Source organism: Convolutriloba macropyga, chromosome 9 (genome assembly GCF_964194025.1).
Source record: "Convolutriloba macropyga chromosome 9, txConMacr16.3, whole genome shotgun sequence".
Lineage (NCBI taxonomy): Eukaryota > Metazoa > Xenacoelomorpha > Acoela > Convolutidae > Convolutriloba > Convolutriloba macropyga.
Window position 1 is genome coordinate 8,861,134 of NC_134476.1, and position 23,102 is coordinate 8,884,235.

Sequence of the window (23,102 nt, forward strand, 5' to 3'; positions counted from 1 at the left end):
TTGCATCATTGTTTTGGGGCATTGAAGTGTTGGTTTCCGCAGAATTGAAGGTATCCTCGATGTTTCCCGAGGCTATTGAGAAATAGAACTCAAGCGAGGACTCGGGGTCACTGGTGCTAGTTTCTATATCGCTGTTTTCTGTATCACTGAAAACAATGGAGAGGTCAGGGTCAGGGTAATGACTGAGTGGGAAGTAAGTGATCACTTTCACTTGCGGATCTTCTTCGGAAACTTGTAGGCTGTTATATACTGAGTGCTCTCTTGCCAATGCAAGGTGGTCGCTTCGTCTCAGGTTGTAGGGCCTTTGTGAGCCAAATCGTGCATCTGTTTGAGGGAAATTACTGTTTGCGGAAAAGACGTAATCTCCCACATCTATTGTTTCTGGTGTTTCTCTTGCTTCAGACGGCACGGAGCCTTCTACAAAGAATGTATTTTCGTCGTATATAGTTTCCTGTTGTATTTGTTGATGGTTTGTTGGCGGTTCTCGTGCTGAGAAGCTCGCTGTTTGTACATTTTGATTGAAACTGATTGATCTCGTTTCTGGCACTGTTCTGGGTAGAGTCATTGCTTCTTGGTTGATGTGGTTCTCGATCTGGTTATCAAAGAACTGAGGTTCTCGTTCCTCTTCAGGGATTGAGGGATCGGCCTCAAAATTTCGAGGGTCGATTGATGCTAAGTCTTGGATTTCATATTGTGGTTTTATTGGTCGCAATCGCATTCTGTGTACACATTGTGTATAGTTTGTGTTAATTTTCCGCACAATATAGTTGGCATTTGTGAGTCTCTTTTCCACTCTGTACATAGGAATCCATCTGCTCTGTTGTTTGTTCATAGTTGCGATTTGTGTTGTACATTTTGGGTCCAAAATGAGGCAATAAGTGTGCTCTTTCAGAGGAGATGCATTGGCTTTCCTGTCGTAATATTTCTTGTATTTGAGGTATGAATGAATAAGATTTTCTTTCACGGAAGCGAATAGCTCAGTTGTTTTATCCTGGATTTCCTTTATGCAATCCGCTTTTGGCTTGTGTTGCCAAAGACGTGTGTTTTGAAAGCGTAGGTCGAGTGGGTTGACTGGTGTGCGTCCGTGAAATACGTCTGATGGCGTACACCCTATTGCTGGAGCGTAGGTAGTGTTGTGTATGAATACTGCAATATCAACGTATCTATGCCAGTCAGAAGACGTTTGGTTTTCATTTATTCGCAGAATTTGTTTGAGTGGGGCGTGGTTTCTTTCGAGTAATCCAATTGTTTGTGCGTGTTTCAATGTGCAGTGTTTGAGTTTGATCTCAAGAATTGTGGCAAGTTCGCTCATTAAATGTGACGTGAAAGCTGTCCCTAGGTCGCAGATTATCTGTGATGGAATGTATGAATGTTTCAGGAAGATAGAAATAAGCGCTCGGGCTACAACGTCGGCGTCACCTTTCATCAGAGGTATTGCGAATAAGTATTTCGAGAAGACATCTATCCCGGATAATATGAAGGTGTACGGTGAAGGGTGCATTTTGCCGACAAGGTCGATGAGGAGTACATCTGCTGGAAAATTTTGTAAGGAAGACATTGGTTGTAGAGGCGGTCTCAAAGCTGCTGTGGGACTAGGTTTAGTTTGTAAACAAGTCACGCAGTTTCTGATGTAGTCAGTTAGTGTTTCGGTGAAATTGGGGAAATAGAACCGCTTCCGAAATTCGGCTATGGTACGCGACACACCTTTATGTCCGCTCCAGACACTGTTGTGGATGCGGAAGAGTACTTCTTTTTGCAAGTGAATTGGAACACAGTATTGTTTGATGAAGCTGTTGCCCGTGTGATTGTAGAACTTTCTGTGTAGCACTCCGTCAAACATAGCGAGTCTTGGGTATTGTTTCAGGTACTTTTTCAAGTCTGCTGAGAGATATTGGGCGGTTCTTGGTGGGCCTCTTTCGAACCAAAGGATAACTCTTTTGATGTCTGAGTCTTTTTGTTGTTCGGCTCTTAGATTCAGTGGCGAGTGACCGGTTGTATCAAAGTCGTCCATTGGATTGTGTTCGTGTATTGCCTGGAGCTGCGCCGGTTTTATTTGTTGAATATGAACCTCCTCAATGATTTCTGTTTGGTCTGTTTCGTTGACGGTCTGAAAAAGATAGTGTTTCCTAGTGTTTTCCTTGGATGTTTCGTGCAGGAGTGTATTAATTGAGTTGTCCGGGACTTCGGCGGTAGTGTCAATTTGGACTTCACTGATTGGTATCTTCGAGTTGATGCGAAGTGTGAGTTTCTCCTTCGGATTTATGTGTATCCTTGAGAGGTAATCTGCCGCGAGGTTGGCTTTTCCAGGGATATGTCCTAGTATTATGTCAAAACTCAATACGTGATCTAATGCGTTCCACAGCGTTGGTGGAATGATCTTTGTTTGAAAGAATCTAGTGACAGCTCTGTTGTCTGTCAGGACTAGTACTGGTTTCTCGCATCCCCAAAGGATGTTTGCAAACATATCAAGGGCAAAATGAACAGCAAGAAATTCTTTCGCGTAGATTGACATCTTGAGTTGATTTGGTTTGAAAATACGTGATCCAAAACTTACAGGTGCATAAATTTTGTGTTCAGACGTTCCGTTTGCCGTTTGGGTGTAATCCTCGATCATTAATACAAATCCAGCAGCATAGAATGATGCATCGGCCATAATGACATATTGTCTATTGGTCATCGGTAGCCTCAGTGATATTTCACAGGCTGATTGTAGATCTTGTGTCAGTTTCTTTAGCATTATGGTGTGTTCCTCTCTTATTTCAAAGTCTGTTTCTTTCTTAAGTAATCTGTAAAAAGGAAGCAGCTTTTCTCCGAGCTCTGGTATGAAGGCTTTGTAAAAATTGAAGAAACCGATCATTCTTTTTGTTTGCTTAACATTTTTCGGCATCTTGAATGTTCTGAGAAACGTCGCGATTTTCTGTTTGATGGGGGTCAAACCCTCTGAAGTTATCGTGTTCCCCAAGAACTGAATTTCCTTCAAACCAAAGGCGCATTTATCTGTAGCTAGCTTCATTCCTGATTCTCTGATGCACGTAAAGACTGCTGATAGTTTTTCCAGCATATCTGGGAGATCATGAGCACCTATTCCAATATCGTCTACGTATTGAAAACATTTGTCAGCGGTAATTACGGGGTCAAGATTCTGTCGCATGAATGAGCTGAATGCGCTAACACTTCTGCTCAGTCCTTGTGCTAATCTTTTAAATGCGTAAGTTCGCGATGCAAAATTGAAAGCGAGCAGTTGAATGGATTGCTCGTCGGCCATTGGCACGGAGTAGTATCCGTGGCTTCCATCCATTTTGCAAAAGAGCTTTTTGCCTGCAAGATGGCTTCCTGCGTCAGCCAGTGTTGCTATTGGGAAATTGTTGTTGTTATAGTCATTTCGAATCAAGTGGTTGATTTTACGCAGATCTATTAATATTCGTAGTTTGCCATTCGGTTTTCTTTTTGCAAAGATTGGTGATGAATATCTACTGAATGGCAACGTTGTAATCACGCCGTAGTATTGTAATAAGGCGAGTTCTACTAGGAGATCGTCTTTGAGGTGGATGGAAACTCTTTGGTTTTTTGAATATACTGGTCTATCAGTATCAGGCGTCAGTTTTACTGAGAATTTTGAGGTGTAGCCAATGTCAAGGCGATGTCTTGTAAATATATCGTTGAATTCCAATAAGAGATCCTCTGTCTTCTTCTTTTCGTCGTCTGTTAGGACACTTCCGTGCCAGTTAAAGGATTCCAAGAATATTTTTCGGTCCTCTGCATTATCCAGTGGTCGAATGGACTCTCTCTTCTTGAAGCGAATGAGTTCTTCGTAAATCCGTTTTTCTAGTCCTGTGAGTTTGGATGGATCTTCAGTTGTCTCTGGGGTTGGGAACCAATATTTTGCGTTGTGGTTAATTGTGATGTGATTTAGCTGGCCCTTCGCTACTTTCTCAATATGTTTCGATATGGTTTTTGTTGTCTTTGAGAAATTATTTGTTTCCAGCAACTTGGGCTCTAATGGGATAAGATAGCGAGCTTGTTCGGGTGTGATTATCGTGAAGGTTGCAGGTAGTGTGTTTCTTTCGATTGTGATCGGTACTTCCGTTGTGTTGATAGCCATTAGTTGAATTGGTTTGTCCTTTAGCATTCTGTTTATCGTACTCGTGAGGCAAACTCCTATGTTTTCGAATTGTGTTGTGGGCTCTACTATTCCAATTTGGTGATCTGCTTCTAATGGTTGATAGGGCATGAGTTCAATCATTTTCTGTTCGCCGGGGTTAATGATAACTCGAGTGGTTGTTTTTAGATAAATTTTACGCTTATTATTGAATCGTTTTGATGTTTTTGAGCCTGCTGTCTGCATCAAATTCAGCTGAAATGTGAAATCAGGGAAATGTAGATAGCGGTTGTGGGCGTCGATTGTTATTTCATTTTTGTCGAAAAAGGGGAATCCAAGTAATATGCCTGAGAGTTTCTCAAAAACCATAAAGTCCTCTGTGAGTTCTAAATGGCCAATTTTGAATGTTAGTTTTGTCGTGAATAAGATTTGAGACTGATGCATAAACGCTGTGGAGACCGTAATTTCCGGTGGTGCCTTTTTTATGGGTTTTTGCGTTAGATGATTGTAGATTTTATCAAAATGTTTTTGTGACATAGCGCTACTAAATGCTCCAGTGTCAGCTATCGCTTTCATTGTAATTGAGCCTAATTGAATAGGAATTAGAAAGACGTTTTCGTTATAGCTAGTTGTACAGTAAGAAATTTTTTGTAGAAAAGCATGCAGGTTATTCAGTTTTTTGGCTGTTGGTTGAATGGCATTGTTGCGTCGCGATAAGGTGGTTGCCTCTGAGTGCAATCACGTGCGGTATGCTCGTTGCTTGCGCATATCCTGCAAAAAGTTCGCATTGGCGTGGGAGATCGTTGTCGCTGGTTGTATTGTTGACTTTGGTTGTTGTATCTGCTTATCGCGTTTGTACCTCTTCCTCTACCTCGATAGAAAGGGCGGTTATGATAACCTGAGAAGCTTCTATTTTGGTTTGGCGTTCTGTATGCTGTGTTATTTCTGTTGTAGTTTGTGAAAGGCTTGTTAAATTTATTCTGGGTGGTGTTCGGCCATCTTGGTGGCGTTGTTTGTGAGACTGATGCCTGAATTGAAGCTATTCCTGCTGCCATTATGTTTTCGACCGCTTGGTTAAAAGCAGAGTTTTGGGAGCTTGTTAGTGAGTTGAAGGCTGTGGTGTGTGCTGGCTCTGGGTTTAATTGGTCTATTCGAAGTCGTCTTTTGACTATGGAGCATAAGTCGTTTACTCCGACATTGTCCAATTCTCTGAGAAGAACTTTTTTGTATTTGAAGGGCATCCCCTGTATAAATTGTTCTCGGATTCTTCTTGTGCGCTCGTCATTGCGGTCAATTCCGGCACCAACGTCATCGACGATTGCTAAGTTGGCAAGCCGCTGTAAGTCAGTTAGAAAATCGTCTGGTTGTTCCTTCACGGGATCAAATTTTCTGCTCTGTAAGTCTAACTCAAAATTACGCCGTTGGTCTGGGCCTGAGTAGCGGTTGCGTAACTGTTCTAATGCGTCATCAAGGTCGTTTCGTGTGTTTTCTGGTAAGCGTAGATAATAGTTTAATGCGTTTCCGTCGAGGTGTAAATGTAGGTATCGGGCTTGTTGGTTGTGATCCGCCGGAATTCTGGCAACTGCTATGCTTGCTCTCAAAAGACCTTCAAATTGGTCCCAGTTTTCGTTGGGTAGTCCGGCAAAACGTTTGAGCGATACGTGTGGTGGGTGCGGCGCGGCCATATCTGTTGTTGTTATTTATGAGTGAAAGGAACAATTCTCCTGTTGATCTTGTCCGTTTGTTTTCAATCGACAAAGTGGGCAGGTCTGGCGTATTGGTTTTTGTGAGGTGATTAAGTTGGTTTTTCCTGTATTAGCTTCTATAAGTTCGTGTATATCACCTTCTTGGAGTTTGAGTTTTAATGAGTTTGATTTATTTTTAATAATGAATATTCCATACCTCTTGGAGATCGATGGAACAATTTTGACATTGGGGAGTTGTAAAACGGCATCCAGAATTTGCTTGTTTTTGAGTGATAAATTTCCCAAAAGAATAAACATTAATTTGAGATAAACATGAATTTTGAGACAATTGTTTCTTTTTTTTTTATGAAGCTTCAGCTGTGATGATTTTTCTCTGATTCCGTTTCTTTAGTGTTGCAGAATGACGCTCTTGATCTCTGTCGCCATATGATAGCTCTCTGTAAAGCTATTCTGTTAGGAGTTTCCTACTAATATTTAGGTTCCGTGTACCGTTTTTATGTTTCCTTTTCAAATATTTTTCTAAGTGTTTAGGTTCGCAAGCGTCCGGTATTCTGCTAAGATGAGAAAATTTCACAAGTTCTGAGGTTGGAAAATAGCACTAAGTTTCGCAAGAATCAATTGAAGAATGAATGAATAATTCGTGTTATGCATTTCGTATTTATACTTTTTATTTACATTTTTGTCCAATCAGAATTGAGTTCATTCTATTAATAGATAGTGAATATTTTATAAGTTTTATTTGAGTCTGAGTCTTCATGCTCGATAATAATCATTACGTCGGAACAACTAAATTAGGTAAGCAAGAAGACACTGATTGATGTTAGAGTAAAAAGACAATATGATACACTTTTTTCTCTCTTTAACGTCGGATCAACAAATGTTGTTCACGAAGTTGGTGATATCTTTCGTTAAGTTACGATAACCGTTGTAAAATGAGACACGCGGCAAACTGCCGGAAAATAGAAGCAATTAAGTCTAATGTTCTCAATTGAAAATGAAGCAACAAAAAACAGAAATGGAAGATGTAACTGAAGGCCTCCTCTTGAAAGGACGTCATAATTAATCATAACCGACTAACGCCGGACGAAGAGCTCTGAAACGAAGAAATGGCTTTTAGTGTTTGAACTGCTTCCAATAGAGTTCAACTGCTTAAAATTGTAGTTCAGATAAATTTAGATCACGCAAAAACAAACAAGTTAGGATATCAGCGAAAAAAGAAAACAGAAAAAAAGAGAACTATGCATCAAGAAAGACCATTCTTTTTCTTCTGATTTCGTTTTCCCACCCTGACTTGAATCATAGTTTTCTTCGAAGAGCAACGTTTCAAGAACGAAAAATGAAACCAGTCTGAGGCAGTCAAAAACTTTGATTGACGAAAAAAACACCAAGACAAATCCCGAAATACAATCCAAAGAACTTCTATTGACTAAAGAACTAAAAAAATGACTGTCCGTATTTTTACAGAACCAGCTTTTTGTAGACAAACCATCGGACCCTAGAAAACCGCACCTGAAGTAAATGACACTACGTGACAAGAGGACAAAAAGTACAACGAATAAGTGCCAAACTCAAAAAACCTTTCGTTGATAACACGCAGTGACAAATTCATGAAAAACAAACAAAAATCTACTGAATACTTTAAATAGGTTCAATAAAAAGCCAATAGTACCTGTTATTAATGAGACCAAGTGATACGACAAAAACAATAAATAAGGGTAAAGCTAAGAAAAACTCAAGTATATTTCGTCGAAACAATGGAGGTCAGATAAAATAGCATCTGTTCCCAATTAGATTACATGTATCCCAATTTTTAAGAACATTCAGAAGAAAACAGCAGGGAAAATAGAAGTAAAATTGCAGCACGTGAAAAACAAGTCCCTCACAAACCAAAAAATGGTTCAAGCACCAATATTTCACTCCACTTTAAAATAACTTTCTTTTTTGCTCCTTTTTTTACTTCCGCGTGAAATAAATCACAAATCCAAGTTCACTTCTTATTGACAACAAGAAGTCGAAACCAAGTGTTAAGAGATCGTAAAAATGAACAGCACCAAATTACAATCAAATTGCAAAAAACAGGGGGTGACCGGAGTGTCAGTGTGGGGAGAGGGAAACGTCGGGGGATTCAAGCGATGGGGGTAGATCAGAGGGGGTTCAAATCGAGAGTTGGAGGAGGGTGGACAATGAGAGTCTTGAGGGGGTGATGGCGGGGGTTACTGAGGGTGAAAATTTTTGAAGATTAAGAACAGCCCTTCACACCATGAAAACATTTTGTCTCCTCAAAACAGTTTTGGTGAATCGCGTTCGTAGAGTATAGTCAGGCTTCGGACTCTAAGACAACTTAATGCCCTCCTTGCGATACCTGTTTATACCATTTTTGAGAAAGAAAAGTCAAATGGGTCAGACGAAAATCGGTCAAGCGAAAAATCGCATAAAAGACATTAGGACTAATATAATTGCTACAAAGTTTCTTTGAGATCCATTAATAAACATACCTGGCAGATTGCCGGAAAATAGCCGCCGTTGATTCCCATAACTCTGTTGGGATTGAAAGAGAAGAAAATATCAAAAAAATTGATTTTTGTATAAAAACATTTTTAAGTGCGATTTATTTTGCTGTCATTTCGTAATTGAACATACTCCTCTCTCTCACTGAGAGACTACAGGGTCTAGTATCATTACCAATAAGCATCATAGATAGTAACTAAAATTATGATAACAAAGTTCAAGTACCGGGCATCTAAAAATGAGCTTTATGTGTTTATCCCGTTTCTATTTCTGACTTTTTTTATAATGACTCTCTTCATTTTGAATTGCTTTGCTGAGCAGCAGCTGTTTAAAAGGACTTTGAGCAGAATGACAGAAGAGTGAAACTAGCCTAGAGAAGTCAAAAAGATTTCACGCAAAATGTCGAAAAAGCGGCAAAATGGGTAAAGCGAAAAAAAAGTTCGACGAAGTAAAAAAAATAGGAGCGCTATAATAGCCGGCTGACAAGATGAGGTCGGCTACTAAACATAGCTGGCACATTGTCAGAAAATAGCCACAATAGCTTTGTAGATCTGCAGTATCGAAAAGATGGTAAAAGAAACAGACCATTAAGAAATTTTTTTAACATACAGAGCTGTCTGTAACATACAGAATATGTTTACACTGTTGCTGATTCTATTAGCTGACCTTAAATACCCTTCAGTTAGAGTTATACCCACTCATTTACTTTATCAATTTGAGTTAAAGTAAAAAAAGGCAATTTCAGAGTGAAGAAGTCGTTTTTGAGAGTGAGGTAAGTCAAGTGTTACAATAAATTTAATCACGCTAATGAAAAAAAAATCACGTTAAATTACGAGTGAAAATGACGTCACGCACGCAATTCAGTTGAAGTTGAATGATGGAATGAACAAAATGCAGATTTGAAGTGGCGATTCTGACGTCATATGGTCGTAACAAAAATTCTGTTGATGAATTAAAAAACCAACAGAAGGCCAATAATAGCCTAAGCTATCGCTTTGAGGCAATCAATAAAAATAATTGTGATTTCTGCCTTATCACAGCGGAAAAAAAATAGGCCACGGCGGCCTGTTCTCAGCTACTCATTTCTCATTATTACCACATTTCAAAATGTTCTTTATGTACGCCGCGTTGCTCTTTGTTTGGTGACTATGGCTTCTTTCTTTTGCATATGAAACTTTTACATGTTACCATTATTGTAGCTAAAATTGGACACACAGCTAAAATTGGTCGTGGCCAACCTGAATCTTTGGTTAAGTGAGAGCTCATCCTCACACAGACCGCTTCACGGAGGCATTGAATTGACCTCTCAATCTGTAGCGTGTGAGTCACGCACACCCTTCTCGGCTATTACGCCACTTACCGGCTATCTTACCACCCAGATATCAGAGGACACTACTATTAAATACTAAATTCTAATTGGTAACCAATTGTACAAAACTATTCTTAACGTTGGTCTTAATATTTCCAATTAGGTTAACTTTTTATTGACGGAAAGTATTAATTGACAGTTTCACTTGCCGTACTGTTATAATTTGAGATCCAAAAACCAAACAAGCTTTCTGCGTTTGAATTGAGCTCAAGACGCTGCTTTTTGGCACTCAGTATTACTTATTGAGCTTCACCTATATCGGCCTGGTTTCGACTGGTTAAAAACACGACACGTCGAAAGCAGTAGTCTAACCTGCAAAAAAATTAATTAACGACTTCAACAGAAAACAACGTGAACTGCACATGAGCACCTAAATCATTGAAGCTCTTCATCGACAAAAACTACCAGCACAAAGAACAACTTCTAAAATTTAACCTTCAAATGGTTTAAACAACAAGAAGCTCACTCGTTAGTCATCAACATGATATTGTTATTTAAAATATCAGTAAAAGATACATTTCAGCGAATACAACTCAAAGTTCAACAAAAAAAACATAGCCGGAACATTGCCGGGAAATAGCCGCCGTTGACGCACATTGGGATTGAAACAAAGATAAAATTGACAGAATATGTTTAAACAAGTATTCTAATTTGGTATGCACTTTCAATTAAATTCTAAAATTAAACTGAATTCAGCTTCTATATTGAAGGCTGATAAGATTAACAAAAATGCTAGCGAACAATCGCTCTAATGGACTTTGATAACCTAATGCACTATGACTTAACGACCGGGCTTTATATGTTTATTCCGTTTTTGATTTTGCTCTTTTGACATTGACCGTATTCACTACATAATGTAATTCAAGGAGTGAACGAAATTAAAATCCATTCAAATGAAACAGTGAGTGAGGTAATTTGCGAGTCCAATGTGAAATTCGTGACTTATGTAAAACAAAAAACATGACCGAAAGGTAGGACAATTTAAAAAACATAGAGAAGTCCTGGCACAATTCAAAGAAATTTCATTGACTTAACAAAAGACTAGACCTGGTACAGACAACAAATGGATTGAGCGCCGCTTCGAAAAACAAAACTGAACTACTGAAAAAAATGACAAACATCAAATTCGAATTGCCGCGGGTGAACAAAAAACCCCAATCGAGAAAGCAAATTTTTGTTGGAACGCCGTTTTCTCACTCTACTTTGAAATTGGAGTGAAAAAATTCACGCCACAAAACCACTAGCTTTTTCGCTCCACCTCTTGCTTGACCAAAATAACTTCTCCAATTTGACTTCAAGCCATGAAAAGGCGTGAACATATAAAGCGCCCCAATACAATTCAAATTCTTTGAATTGTAAAAAACATAGCAGGACAAGTCCTGACCTTGAATTCAGCTAAAAATTAAACAAAAATTGGCGTAGCTCTAGAATCAGCTTAGGGAGGCTACCGCTGCAATTTTAAGATTTAAGCACTACACGTCAATAATTTTGGTAAAAGAGAATTTAGTTTTGCAATAATCTTGATCTGTAAGAACTGATGATCAATCACACCTGTTGCCGCTATTTCTGCTGTCTTGCAGGCCCTTTTCGCTAAGATTCAGCAGTGTTAGTATCGCGCTGAATCGCGCTAAGTGCTAGTAGTCAAACACTCTTAGTGCAATTGTTTACCAATAACTTGATTTGTATTAAGTAGAATACAGTAAACATGGCCGGCAAAATGCCAAACACAGCCGCGAAAGACTTGCGTTCCGTAAAAAAGTATTGCAATATAGCTACGCTGATCTCACAGCTATAATAACAATAATTTTGGTGTTTGGTTTATCGTAGCGGAACAAAAGTAGGCAGACAAACGCTTGTTTTCAGCTACCCTTTGATTACCCCCCCCCCCCCCCCCCCCCACACACACACACACACACACACAAACACACATTTCAGACTACTCTTTTTGTGAGAATCACTACTTTTAGGCGACTTTTAGGTTCATGATCTTCAACAATATTTGCGCACTATCCTAGACTTTGGACAGTATTTGAACAGGTGACGTCTCGACAAATAGGCATACCAAAATATAGAATTTTCAAATCTGATTGGTTGAGAAATTTAAAACCCTAATTTTATGCGTTCAATCAACAATCTAAATTTGCTATACCCTAATTCTAGATTATATATTTTAACGCGGGTGGCCATGTCTAGCGGGCCACGGTCATGCCTCAGCGGCCCGTGGGACTTGATATAATATAAATCTATCACAACCGAACGTGACACCCCCCCCCCCCAATATAATTTTTCTCTTTCGGCTTATCACGACTTCTGAGCAACTCTACGTTAACATTTAAATCCTTTTTTAAAACATGGACTATTTTCTTGAGCAATCAGCTAATAAAAACAGTATTAACTTTTTTCTCAATTCTGATTGACCAGCAATAAAAATTCTATAATTTCAACCAACCGGTATCGCTCCTCCTTGCGGATTCAAATCAAACTCTCTACTGGACCCCGCGTTGTTGTTTTCGTCTGTTCTTGGGGTCAAAACCTTCAGCTTATCCTCGGGCAAAGGCTCCGGCACTGGTAACTCATAGCCCATGACTACGTCATCGTTTTTCTTGTCACCATTTAGAGAAGCTTTTCGTGGTTCTTTGGAAGGTGTCTTTTTGCTCTCCTTTTCGGAAGAACTTTCTTGTCGAAACTTTGACTTCGAATCACTGTTGCTCTTCGAACCTACGTCATTTGTCTGCGAAGGCCCCATATTTGCTGCGCTTTCTACATTCTCTTTGTCAGCATTACAAATACTTTCTTGCTTCTGGCGTTTTTTGTTTTTCTTTTTATTTGAGTGGCGGTTTTGTGGGATCGGTTCTGAGATCGGTTTCACCTGGAATGCTGATTTTTGTCTGCCAGTTGACGCATCCAGGATCACAACAGATGAAATGGTGCCAGAACAGTCCGGTGTAAGACAGGGAGTTCCGGGAAGCTGAAATAAAAAAGTGAACCACATGATAGGAGTAGATATCCATGCAACCCCACAAAATGACCGATTTCTAACCAAATCAACCACCAAATCAGTACTTGGAAATTTGACTCTTCTATCTACAAAATCAAGAACAGACGTGCTAATGAACAACGAACTCAAAATAAAATTAAACTTTTCTAGGGTAATGTTTTATAAAATTGATAGTAATGGCTACTCGCATTAACAACGAAATGTAAAATCATTATTGATTCAAAAAACTACCAACAAATTTTTTTGAGCCGGTAATAATCGGACATAGTCAGTTATTAATTATTTTTCCTTTAATTTTGCGCTCTGTAAGCCACCTCGGAGTCACTTTTGCGTAAAATTCAATCCAAAAACTTATTCTACAAAAAAGAACTAATCTATTCGACTTCTATATTCTGAAGCTTAGCTAATGAACAGCATTTCATCACACTTAATGTTAATTTATTTTTCTAGTAAAGAGTCCTTTCGCTGATTTTCTCTATAAAATGTCCAGCAACTCAAAAAAATGTCTTATGCTATACTCTCATTAACAAGCAGTGAACCTAACTACCAAATCAAATTCAATTAAAAAACGTCTTTTTGAAATCGCTTGTCAGAAAACTGTTTAATATCATTTTTCTTTCTTGTTTCAATGCCAATGGGAGCCATGGAAATCAATCGTGGTCGTTTTTCGGCAATCTGCTGGGTTACTTCAAATTTTGACATGTGTCTTAAACAAGTTATAACTCAGTCTGGCTTCAAAGAAAACACTAACAGCCGTTCTCTTGTGATATTATTAGAATACATATACTGTATATGATTACATATTAAGAGCTAGCTGAAAACTTTCCATTTTTACGCGTCTTCAAAGACGCAAAATGTTGAAAGAGCGCAACACTAGCCAAAGCGAAAAATTATTTGAAGCAATAAAAAAAACAAACATAAGAGGACAATTGCTTAGCTGTAATTCAAAAACTTAGCAAAAACGGACCAAAAAACAAGACCTCGAAAGGACTAGGAATTGATGTTAAGAATTTTTAACACTTCTGCTTCGTTCAACTCTACTTCACATAACCAACAGTCCAAATTGACGTCAAAGCCTTTAAAATAAGTGGACATATCTTAAAAACAGCAGAAATACCCGGAACAACAATTCATAGAACTTTCATTGACCATATAAACGTAATTAACTAACGTCGGCCAAATTGCTCTGAAACTAATGGCGAGGCCAGTAAACTTATCGCACGTAAAACAAGAAAAACTATTAAGCATGCTAATTGTTACAAACAGCCTTTTCTCACTCTAATTGATAGTAGAAAAAATACTTCACGCGGCAAAATTCGCTTTCTTCGTTCCACTTCCTGTTTCGGCCTGACCAAAATCACTACTCAAATTGGACTTCAAAATTAAACAAATTTTGTCAAAAGATCTCCAAAATAAACCGACTAACGTCGGGCAAATTGCTCTCGTACAAAAAGTGAGGCAATTTAATTCAGAGGGGGCCGTAACTTAGATATATTTTTCTTCATGGGTGCAAAAAATGCAGATACAGGCGGGATTTGAACCCTCGACCTCAGGGGGTCTAGACTGCAGCATTAATCACTTGCCTATACGGGCCGTGTAAGTGACAATATTACAATTGCTTCAGTTTTAGCAACAGACTTAATTTCTGAAAGAGAGCAAAATAGATCAAGCAAAAATTAAAAGACAAGCAAATGAAATTCACTTAACAGTGTAATCCAAAAAATGCTCTACAAAAAATGGTCAAGCATAAATTTTTCATTAGACTGACACAAACGTTTACAATAATTGCTTCAAACTTCGTTCGAGAGCAATTAAAAAAGACAACGCCCCAATACAACCAAAGTTCTGTGAATAGTAAAAAAAAACGCAAAAACCAGCCGACCGAGAAAATGCCGAGGCTATTTTTAAACAAATTTGAAAAGAATTGAACGGTTCTAATTTATTTATCCTTTTAATGCCCAGTCATTTAAACCCTCAAACGGGGCCTAACCAATTGCTAGAAACCTTACTCTACAGCAAGTAAAGATAAAAAGTATAACAGTGAGCAAAACAAGTAGCCAAACTAAAGACAGAATAAAGTAGCCAACTATATTTTCTACGCTAATTGCATTGCTCTGCCAAATCCAACCCCCTCATTTTTTCGAGGCAAAAAAAAGAAACGAAAAGTCAGGTAGCAAACATAACGGACAAACGTCATGTGAATTGTTCTCAAACAACTGACGAGCGGTTCCCTTCCTCAGTAGCTACCTATGATTTACGGAGGCTGCACTCTATGGGTGGAAAGATGTGCAGGGGGGATTGGTGGTGATGGGGGGGTGATGTTGGGAGGGGGGAGGGTCACAATCTCCAAGAGCCGCCCTTCACACCATGAATTTATGTCAGGAAAACTGTTTCAGCTAATCGCATACTTAGAGACTATTAAGACGAAAGGCTCTAAGAGAACTTAATAACCTCTGGGCGTTACATGTTCATCCGGTTATTGGGGACGAAAAGTTAAAAGGATTTGACGAAAAATTGTTCAATGAAAATTGCATAAAAAAGACCAGAGGACTAATATAATTGCTACAAACTTTGTTTGAGAGCAATTACTAAAAGTCGGCTGAACCGGCTATTAAAAATTATTTTTAAATACAATTTACGCAAATTATCACACATTAAACAATTTTCGGGAAGTTTCAAGGAGACTTAAAGTAGAAAAATCGTTTCAACTTCAAACATGGGATCTGAAAAGTACCTATCATAAGGTAAACTAAATATAGACTGCAAGTACATTTACCTAAATTGGGTAAGTAAATAGTCCTTTACTGCAAATTAACTAGAATTTGTACTTTTACCAGCAAACAACTGAGAATTGGCAGTTATACCCTCCCGGAACATCCCCTGCAAAAAGGAGTCAAAGTAATTCTACCTGCAAATTGAAAATAAAAATTACAGATAGCGTTACCTAGAAAAAAATTTAAGTAAACTGAAGATCGAAGTACCAGCAAAGTAAATGAAAAAATACTTGAAAGTTATGTGCAGAATCAAGTTTTATAAACAATTCCAGTAAAATTCTACATACTTTTTTCCAGAAAACTTTCCGGTAATCTTTTGTTTGTGTATTAAAAAGCACAATGTCTAATATACAATAATTTTCAGATGTAGCTACTAGCTGTATTGGTTTGATATTCGCTAAGCATGATTTAACGGTGCTACGAAAATTGGCCGACAGGGCGTCTAGCCGACAAGGAAAAAATGAGAAATTTAGCCGACAGTTTTATCATAATTGGTAATAAAAGTCCATAGTTGGTCCATAAATCAGTAGTTCAGTTGTGATAGATTCATATCAAGTCCCACGGGCCGCTGAGGCATGGCCATGGCCCGCGAGGCATGGCCAGATGCGGTAAAATACGGTCCGACCACGGATAGTCCTTCGTTACACTAGTTGATGAAAAAACTGCGGTATATTTGTCCGCTTACGAAATAGTGTTTTAAATCGGCCAATCACAGCTTCAGAATAAGTTTTATTGCTCATTTTACTTAAATTGTCGGTTTAATTTCTCATTTTTTGGTTGTCGGCTAAACGCCCTGTCGGTCGATACGGCGGCCACCTGTTTTAACAGTAAAATTTGAAAATAAATGACGCCAAAAGTAAATTTAGCTTACGTTTCTGAGAAAAAGCTAGACTTGGGACTTTTTAAAAGAATATATGTAGCGTTATAATGCGCAAGGCAAAACAAAAACAACATACAAAGCACATCAACATCTGCCTCAAACAATAATGCGCAGCTTTTGCTACTGCGTAAGTACAATCCGGACTAGCAGTAGCAGAGAGCAAATTTACTTCACACATCACTATTTTTAGAAAAATAACGACAATCAACCCAAATTGAGCTTTCCACCAGCAATGCATCGCATTTTGTCAACGGACCAAAAAAGTTTCACTCCACCAAAACTTTGTGAATTTTCAACGTAATCAAATGGAACAAAACCTCGCGTTGGTTGATCATAGAAAAAATTGACTATCTGTGATCTGAAGTCATATTTAGTCAATGACACACCAAAGTGTCGGCAAAAGTTGCTGTTGACCCTTTGACGTCCATTGAGATAGAAACAGAAAAAGAAAATACGATAAAAATTGAAAGCTCTTATTCTCAGTGTCAAAAAATATTTGGTCACCAGGTTTTAGTTAGATTCCGCAGTTATGCCGACTTCAGCTTCCTAATAATAATACGAATCAACATTCGCTCTAATGTCCTTTGATAACCTAATGCACTATTACTTTATGACCGGGTCTGGTTAATTCATCCAGATTCGAGACTCGTTTAGAACCTAAAACGTAACTAAGTCAAAAACGAAATGAAAACCTAAGAGGACAAGTGCTGCAAAACAATGGAAAAACATTACTGGAAAAATTGGAGCTCTCAGGCCAAACCAGTAGACCAATTGAACATCAGTAGCCAAAAAAAGAAAAAATGGATTGACAATTTTAGGGGAAAGAAAACTATCATTTAAACTGCAGATACTTTTGTTGTGAAGGGATTGAAAAACAATTTCTGCTATTATAAAACACAAGAGGGGAAAGAAAACTTGGCTGCTAAGGAAATCTAGCTGAGTGCATGTCAAGTTGGATACGAGAAGCCAGCCAAACAAAAGAAACGTCAAAAGGCTCAAATTTAGCTAATAACTATAGATTAGCTGAGATTTCATGTGGCCTATGTCTTCAAAACCAAAATGGCAGCGTTAAAACCACCTCAAAAACTCGAATACCGGCTGAAAATAAATTGATTGGCCACTAGAACTCACAAAACAAAAATGGCAAAGTTTACATACGTCCACGCCATCAAAAAGGATGCTGATGACGTAGAGACAAACAGGCAAAAACAACAAATGTTGACAAATTACTAAAAAAATACTAAAAAAATGGTTAAAAAAGTTAAAAATCCGAAAACAATTCTATGAAAACAGTTCTATAAAATCTAATTATCGGTCAATCTTCAAGAGCTAAAAAGCTTTATTTGCTCCTAAAGGATGCCAAACAAAAGACACTGAATATTTTTTTAAATTGAAAAAACCAAATAAAATAGATTTAATTTTGGCGTTGAGGCCGGTATCTACTACAGATATTAAATTAATAATATTAAAAACCGGTTCTTACGGCATAAGACCCATATGCAACATGACCAACCCCGACGAAATATATAACTTTCTTAAAATATCAAATAACTACTATAATCAGTTAGTGGCCTCTATTAAAACTTATTGCTCCCTGGGCTTTACCTGATTATCGCGTTTCGAAGAGTAAAAGTCATCAAAAAATATGAGACAAACGTCATTACAAGCTGTGAATTCCGTTCTGACTAATTCAATAATTTATAAATCTGACCATACGCCTAAAGATCTGAAAAAAGATTCAAAGGCAAAATCTCATTGGTCTCAAAAACGTATTTTGATTGGTCTCAAAAATCTCAAAAACGTATTTCTATAACAAAATGTTTCATCACATCAATTTATTTACCTTTACAAAGCATAACACTCCTTTAATTAATACCAAAGAAGGGTAAAAAACAAAAAAAAACACCTGCCGCCACTCTTCATAAATTGAACAAAACTTTTTGAAAACAAGGGTTTTGAAAAAAATTAGCTATAACAGAAACCACTATATAAGAAAGAGACTAATTTATGTTAAATAATACAGCCATTAGAACCTCTTATTACTCAGACTGAACGACAAAACACGATCAATAAATGACGGCACAATTGGAAAAAACATTTTTTCTAAAAAGAAAAAAAACTCTAAACGTCAAAACAATTAACACAAAACCGAAACCTTTACCTAGTTTAACTTATGCCTCATTAAAATGTAGATTTCTTTTCAGTTATGAGACTAAAAACCATACTGTCGATACACGAAAATTCTTAATTGTTTTTTTAAATAAGTACCGTCAAAACCAAAAACTATGAAATAAAACAACTAATTTTTAAACCTATGTCGCATTAAAAACCAATTAGACTGACCAATGATGATATTAAGATACTAGTAAGCAAAAAGAACAAATGCGGGCAAAACACAAATATTAATTAATCAATGAACGCAAGTTTTATCAGAGTCAGTAAAGCCGATAAATATGAACTAATACAACTAATCAGCTTCAATTAAGGCGAACTAAAACGTCGATTTCGTCTTTTCGTTACTAATCGTAGGTGACAGGACAAAATAAACAGCAAATACAATCCCAATTTCTAACAATTAGATACCCACTGAGGGATACAAACCTCTGCAAATTTGCATCATTACAACATATACATTACTTTTAGTAGCATTTGAAAAAAAAATCATAGCAGGACCAGTCCTGAAATACAATCCAAAGAATTGAAAAAACAGAACTAATGTACCTGACCAAAAGATCAATTGAACAATCCCAGCCAAAAAGACAAAATAGTAGTTGAGAAACTAAAATAATCGAAAACTAAAAAAATAATCATTGCTAAAATAATCATAATCGACACTCCTGAAGCTTTTACCCTGAATGGGCCAAATATGATACAATTCAATATACTCATTTACTCACGCACAAGCTTTGAAAGATCCATTTGCCACTGAAGGTAGGTAAACTTGAGAAATAAACGCTTAAAAAACGGAAGTGTAAAATTTCTAAATTTCGCAGAAAATGTTAAAAACCATTTTTTTGTCCCAGAGTTCTGTCAAGTAACCTATCTGCAAAATTTTAAAAAAATTATAAACAATTCAAATTTTTAACACAATCTAGCAAAAATTCATAATAATAATATCTCCAGAACCATTTCATTATCTACAGAGACTATCCAGTATCCCTATTCCAAGCCTTAAATGGTTTTACTGACTCATAAAGATCGATAAATTTGAAAACTGATTAAAAAATTTCAGAAAATTTGAAAATCAAATTTTATCAAAATATTGCAAAAATTCGTGATATCGAAAAGTTGAACACTATTCCATTGCCCCTAGCAACCTTGCAGTAACATACCACCAAACCTTAAAGAAGTTGCCTGGTCGCTTAGGCTAAAAAAATTTAAAAAACGAGACAAATTTTTTAGAAAAACCTGAAAATTGCAAGTTTTAACAAAAAATTACTAAAATTCGTGACATTAAAATGTTAAAATCAATTTCATTGCCACACAAAACTAGATTGTAACCTATTATGAAACCTTAGAGAAGATTCCTCGGTCGTTGAAGCTGGAGAAACCTAAAAAATGACAAACAATTTCAAAATTTCAATTTTTATTGAAAAATTGCTATAATTTGCTATTTTAAATGTTGAAACCCGATACATGGCCGCTAATAATTTTTGAGTAACCTAATAGCAAACCCTAGAAATGTCTCCTGGTGCTTGAAAAACTTAAATAATGATAATAAATTGTTAAAATGAAAAAATGAAAGCTTTATAAAAAAAACGTTTAAAATTCGTGATGTTAAAATGTTTAAAACCATTCCATTACCACTATAATCTATGCAGTAACCTATTGTCAAACCGTAGAGGAGGTAACTTGACTTCTAGGGCAGAAAAAACTCAAAAAGTGACAAAAAATTGAAAAACTAAAAAAAAAATTGTAGAAGTTTGTATAAAATTGCGTCTTTATGTTTGGAGTACCAAAGCATATAGCGCTTAAAATGGTCATAAAAAGTAATTATGTCTTGCAAAAGACATTTAAAAACTTTTAGAAACCTAAATTTTAAACTGGTTTAACAAAAAATTCGAATATGACGATAAAAACTCGAAAAATTGCAACATTTTGAGCTCAAAAACTCCTAAAATAAACTTTTAACCTTGAATTACGGCCTTCGCAGTAGCTTCACCATTCGAGAGGACAACTAAACGCGGAGGACAACTAACGTTCACTTGAAGGACAACTAAACGCGGCTAATGGTCTCTAAAGAAACTTGATGCCCGCTGAGCTTTACCTGTTTATCCCGTTTCGAAAGCTTACAAAAATAAAAAAAAGACAGAGTACCAATACAATCCAATTCTTGGATTGTAAAAATCAAGAAAAGTAACCCTAAAAAAGCTGAATGCCCGCATGTAGAAAAATAAAGAACGCTCAGAAAAAGTTAAAAATTAGTTTTATCACTCACTCTACATTAAAAGAAATTTGAGAAAAAAATACGCCTTCAAACTTCTTGTCTTTCGGCTCCCTTGACTACTCCAGCGTAATTCAATCAGTACTCCAATTTGACTTGTCCTTGACAGCAAAAGGCGAAAAAAGTGTGAACAGATCTTAAAAAAGGATAGCGCCCAATACAAAACCCTTACAATAAAATTCAAAACCAAAAAAATCTCTGGATCGTTAAAAAAGCAAGACAAGACCTGAAGAATTTAATAAAAAACATGACCATAAACTTTTTTCCTGGAACAGCCTTTTATTGTCAACAAATGTATAGCCCTACTTACTCGAACAAACAGAAAAAAATGTGAAAAAGAATTATTTTCAATTACTAGTGGTCGTAATTGTCAAAACCAATAACAATATCAAAAACAACTGTCCACACTACGCACCATGAGATTGCATAAACCAGCTTTAAAGAACGGAAATTACAAAAAAAAAAGAAAAACAATGAAATTGAAACGTTTCGAAAAGCAAGAGCCGTCAAAGTCAGTAAGACATTTAAACATAGCCGGCAGATTGCCGGAAAATAGCCGCCGTTGATTCCAATAAGCATGATTGGGATTGAAAGAATAGATATTGAAAAAAAAAGATTTTTGTACAAAAATATTTTTATAATATTGAAAAAAAAATTTTTGTACAAAAACGTTTTTTAAGTCCGATTTATTTTGATGGCATTTCGTAGTTGAACATACTTCTGTTTCTTAGAGAGAGGCTACAGGGGCTACTATCAATACCAATAAGCATAAGAGATGGTAACTAAGACTTATAGGAACGACGTTCAAATAGTGGACATCTAAAATTGGGCTTTATGGGTTTATCCCGTTTCTATTTCTGACTTCAGTTTTTTATTCTGACTCTGTTCATTTTGAATTGCTTTGCTGAGCAACTGATGTTAAAATTTACTTTTAGCAGAATGAGAGAAGAGGGAAACTAGCCTTGAGAAGTCAAAAATATTTCACGCAAAATGCTGAAAAAGCGGCAAAATGGTAAAGCAAAAAAAAGTTCGACGAAGTAAAAAAAAATTAGGAGCGCTATAAGAGCCGGCTGAGAAGATGAGGGCGGTTATTAACTATATATTGAAAAATTTCCGGCAAAAATTGCCACGGTTAGAAAGCCTATTATTCAGTGTTGACACTAAGGGATGACGTGACAAAAACAAAAGCCACTACATTTAAGATTCAAAGTCGCTTACATTTTTCGAAAAAATGGTTGCTGATTCAAATGAACCATTGGCCACAAATTGCAATCACTAAATAGCTTCAATTACTCCTTCTTTGAAAGCAAAGCAAATGAGAACTTCCAGAATTGAAACTGTGAAAATACAACCAAAATAACAGCGAATAGCGGCAAAACTTAAAAAAAAACATAAACCGACAAATGTCGGAAGAATTGCTCTTGAACGACAGGCGAGGCAATTTAATTCAGGGGCTGTAGCCTAGATCAATTTTTGTTCATGGGTGCAAAAGACCTTTCCCCCGCCGGGATTCGAACCACTGACCTCCCGAACCGTTACCCCAAGCACTTCCAACTTCGCCATCCGTACCTTCTGCTTCATGTGCTGCAACCAATTTATAATAGCAATAAGCTTTACTTCGGAGTGAGAGCAGTAGAGATCACTCAAAAATGAAGAACGAAAGGGTGAAAAAGTCACTTGAGAAGTCAAAGAATGTTCTAGAAGAAAGGCGCAAAATTGTCAAGCGAAAAATTTGATTAAACTAAAGACACGCACGTTTACAATAATTGCTATGAACTTCATTCAAGAGCAATTAAAAACCTCTACTATTTGATGGAAATAAATAGTTTTAAAATCATGAAACACATTAACTGCTTGCTCGTGGAGAAAATCAAAAAGTTGCAACAATACACCAAGAAAAAAGGAAGAAAGAACGATTTTAATTCTCTAGTAAAGAGAATTACACAGCAACAAAAGGAAAGGTACAGTTATATGTTTACTTAAGAATTATGCTAAATTCTCTAACCTAGAGAGGACAGGCTATCAGGCCCTAAGGCCTACACAGTACCCACCCTGGGTCATGACCAGCAAGAACTGAAAATGAACTTTTTCTCTGCAGTCTCAGCTTCAAATCTGGAAACAGTTTCACTGGCAGCAACTGTCGTGGATAAAACTCCACGGGAGAATAAACAAATTTTTCCAAAAACCTTTAGAAAGTATTTTTTTCAGTGGAAAAATATTTTAAAAAGACAATACTGGCCATATCTCGAAAACTAGAGGGTTTTGAAAGGTCCAGCTTTGGCAAATTAAAGGCAACTCTATTTTGCATATCTGGTGTCATGCAC

The 23,102-nt window shown here is 37.0% G+C and overlaps 1 protein-coding gene across 3 annotated transcripts in view; it reads right to left on the reverse strand.

The window, feature by feature from the left end:
* The window catches only part of LOC142345593 (uncharacterized), a 124,088-nt gene that overhangs the window by 22,521 nt on the left and 78,465 nt on the right, over nt 1–23,102 (reverse strand). For all 3 annotated transcript variants that reach the window (XM_075397720.1, XM_075397719.1, XM_075397717.1), the window contains exon 18: nt 12,132–12,650. In XM_075397720.1, coding sequence (XP_075253835.1) covers nt 12,132–12,650 — 519 coding nt within the window. The remainder of the gene's footprint in view (nt 1–12,131; nt 12,651–23,102) is intronic.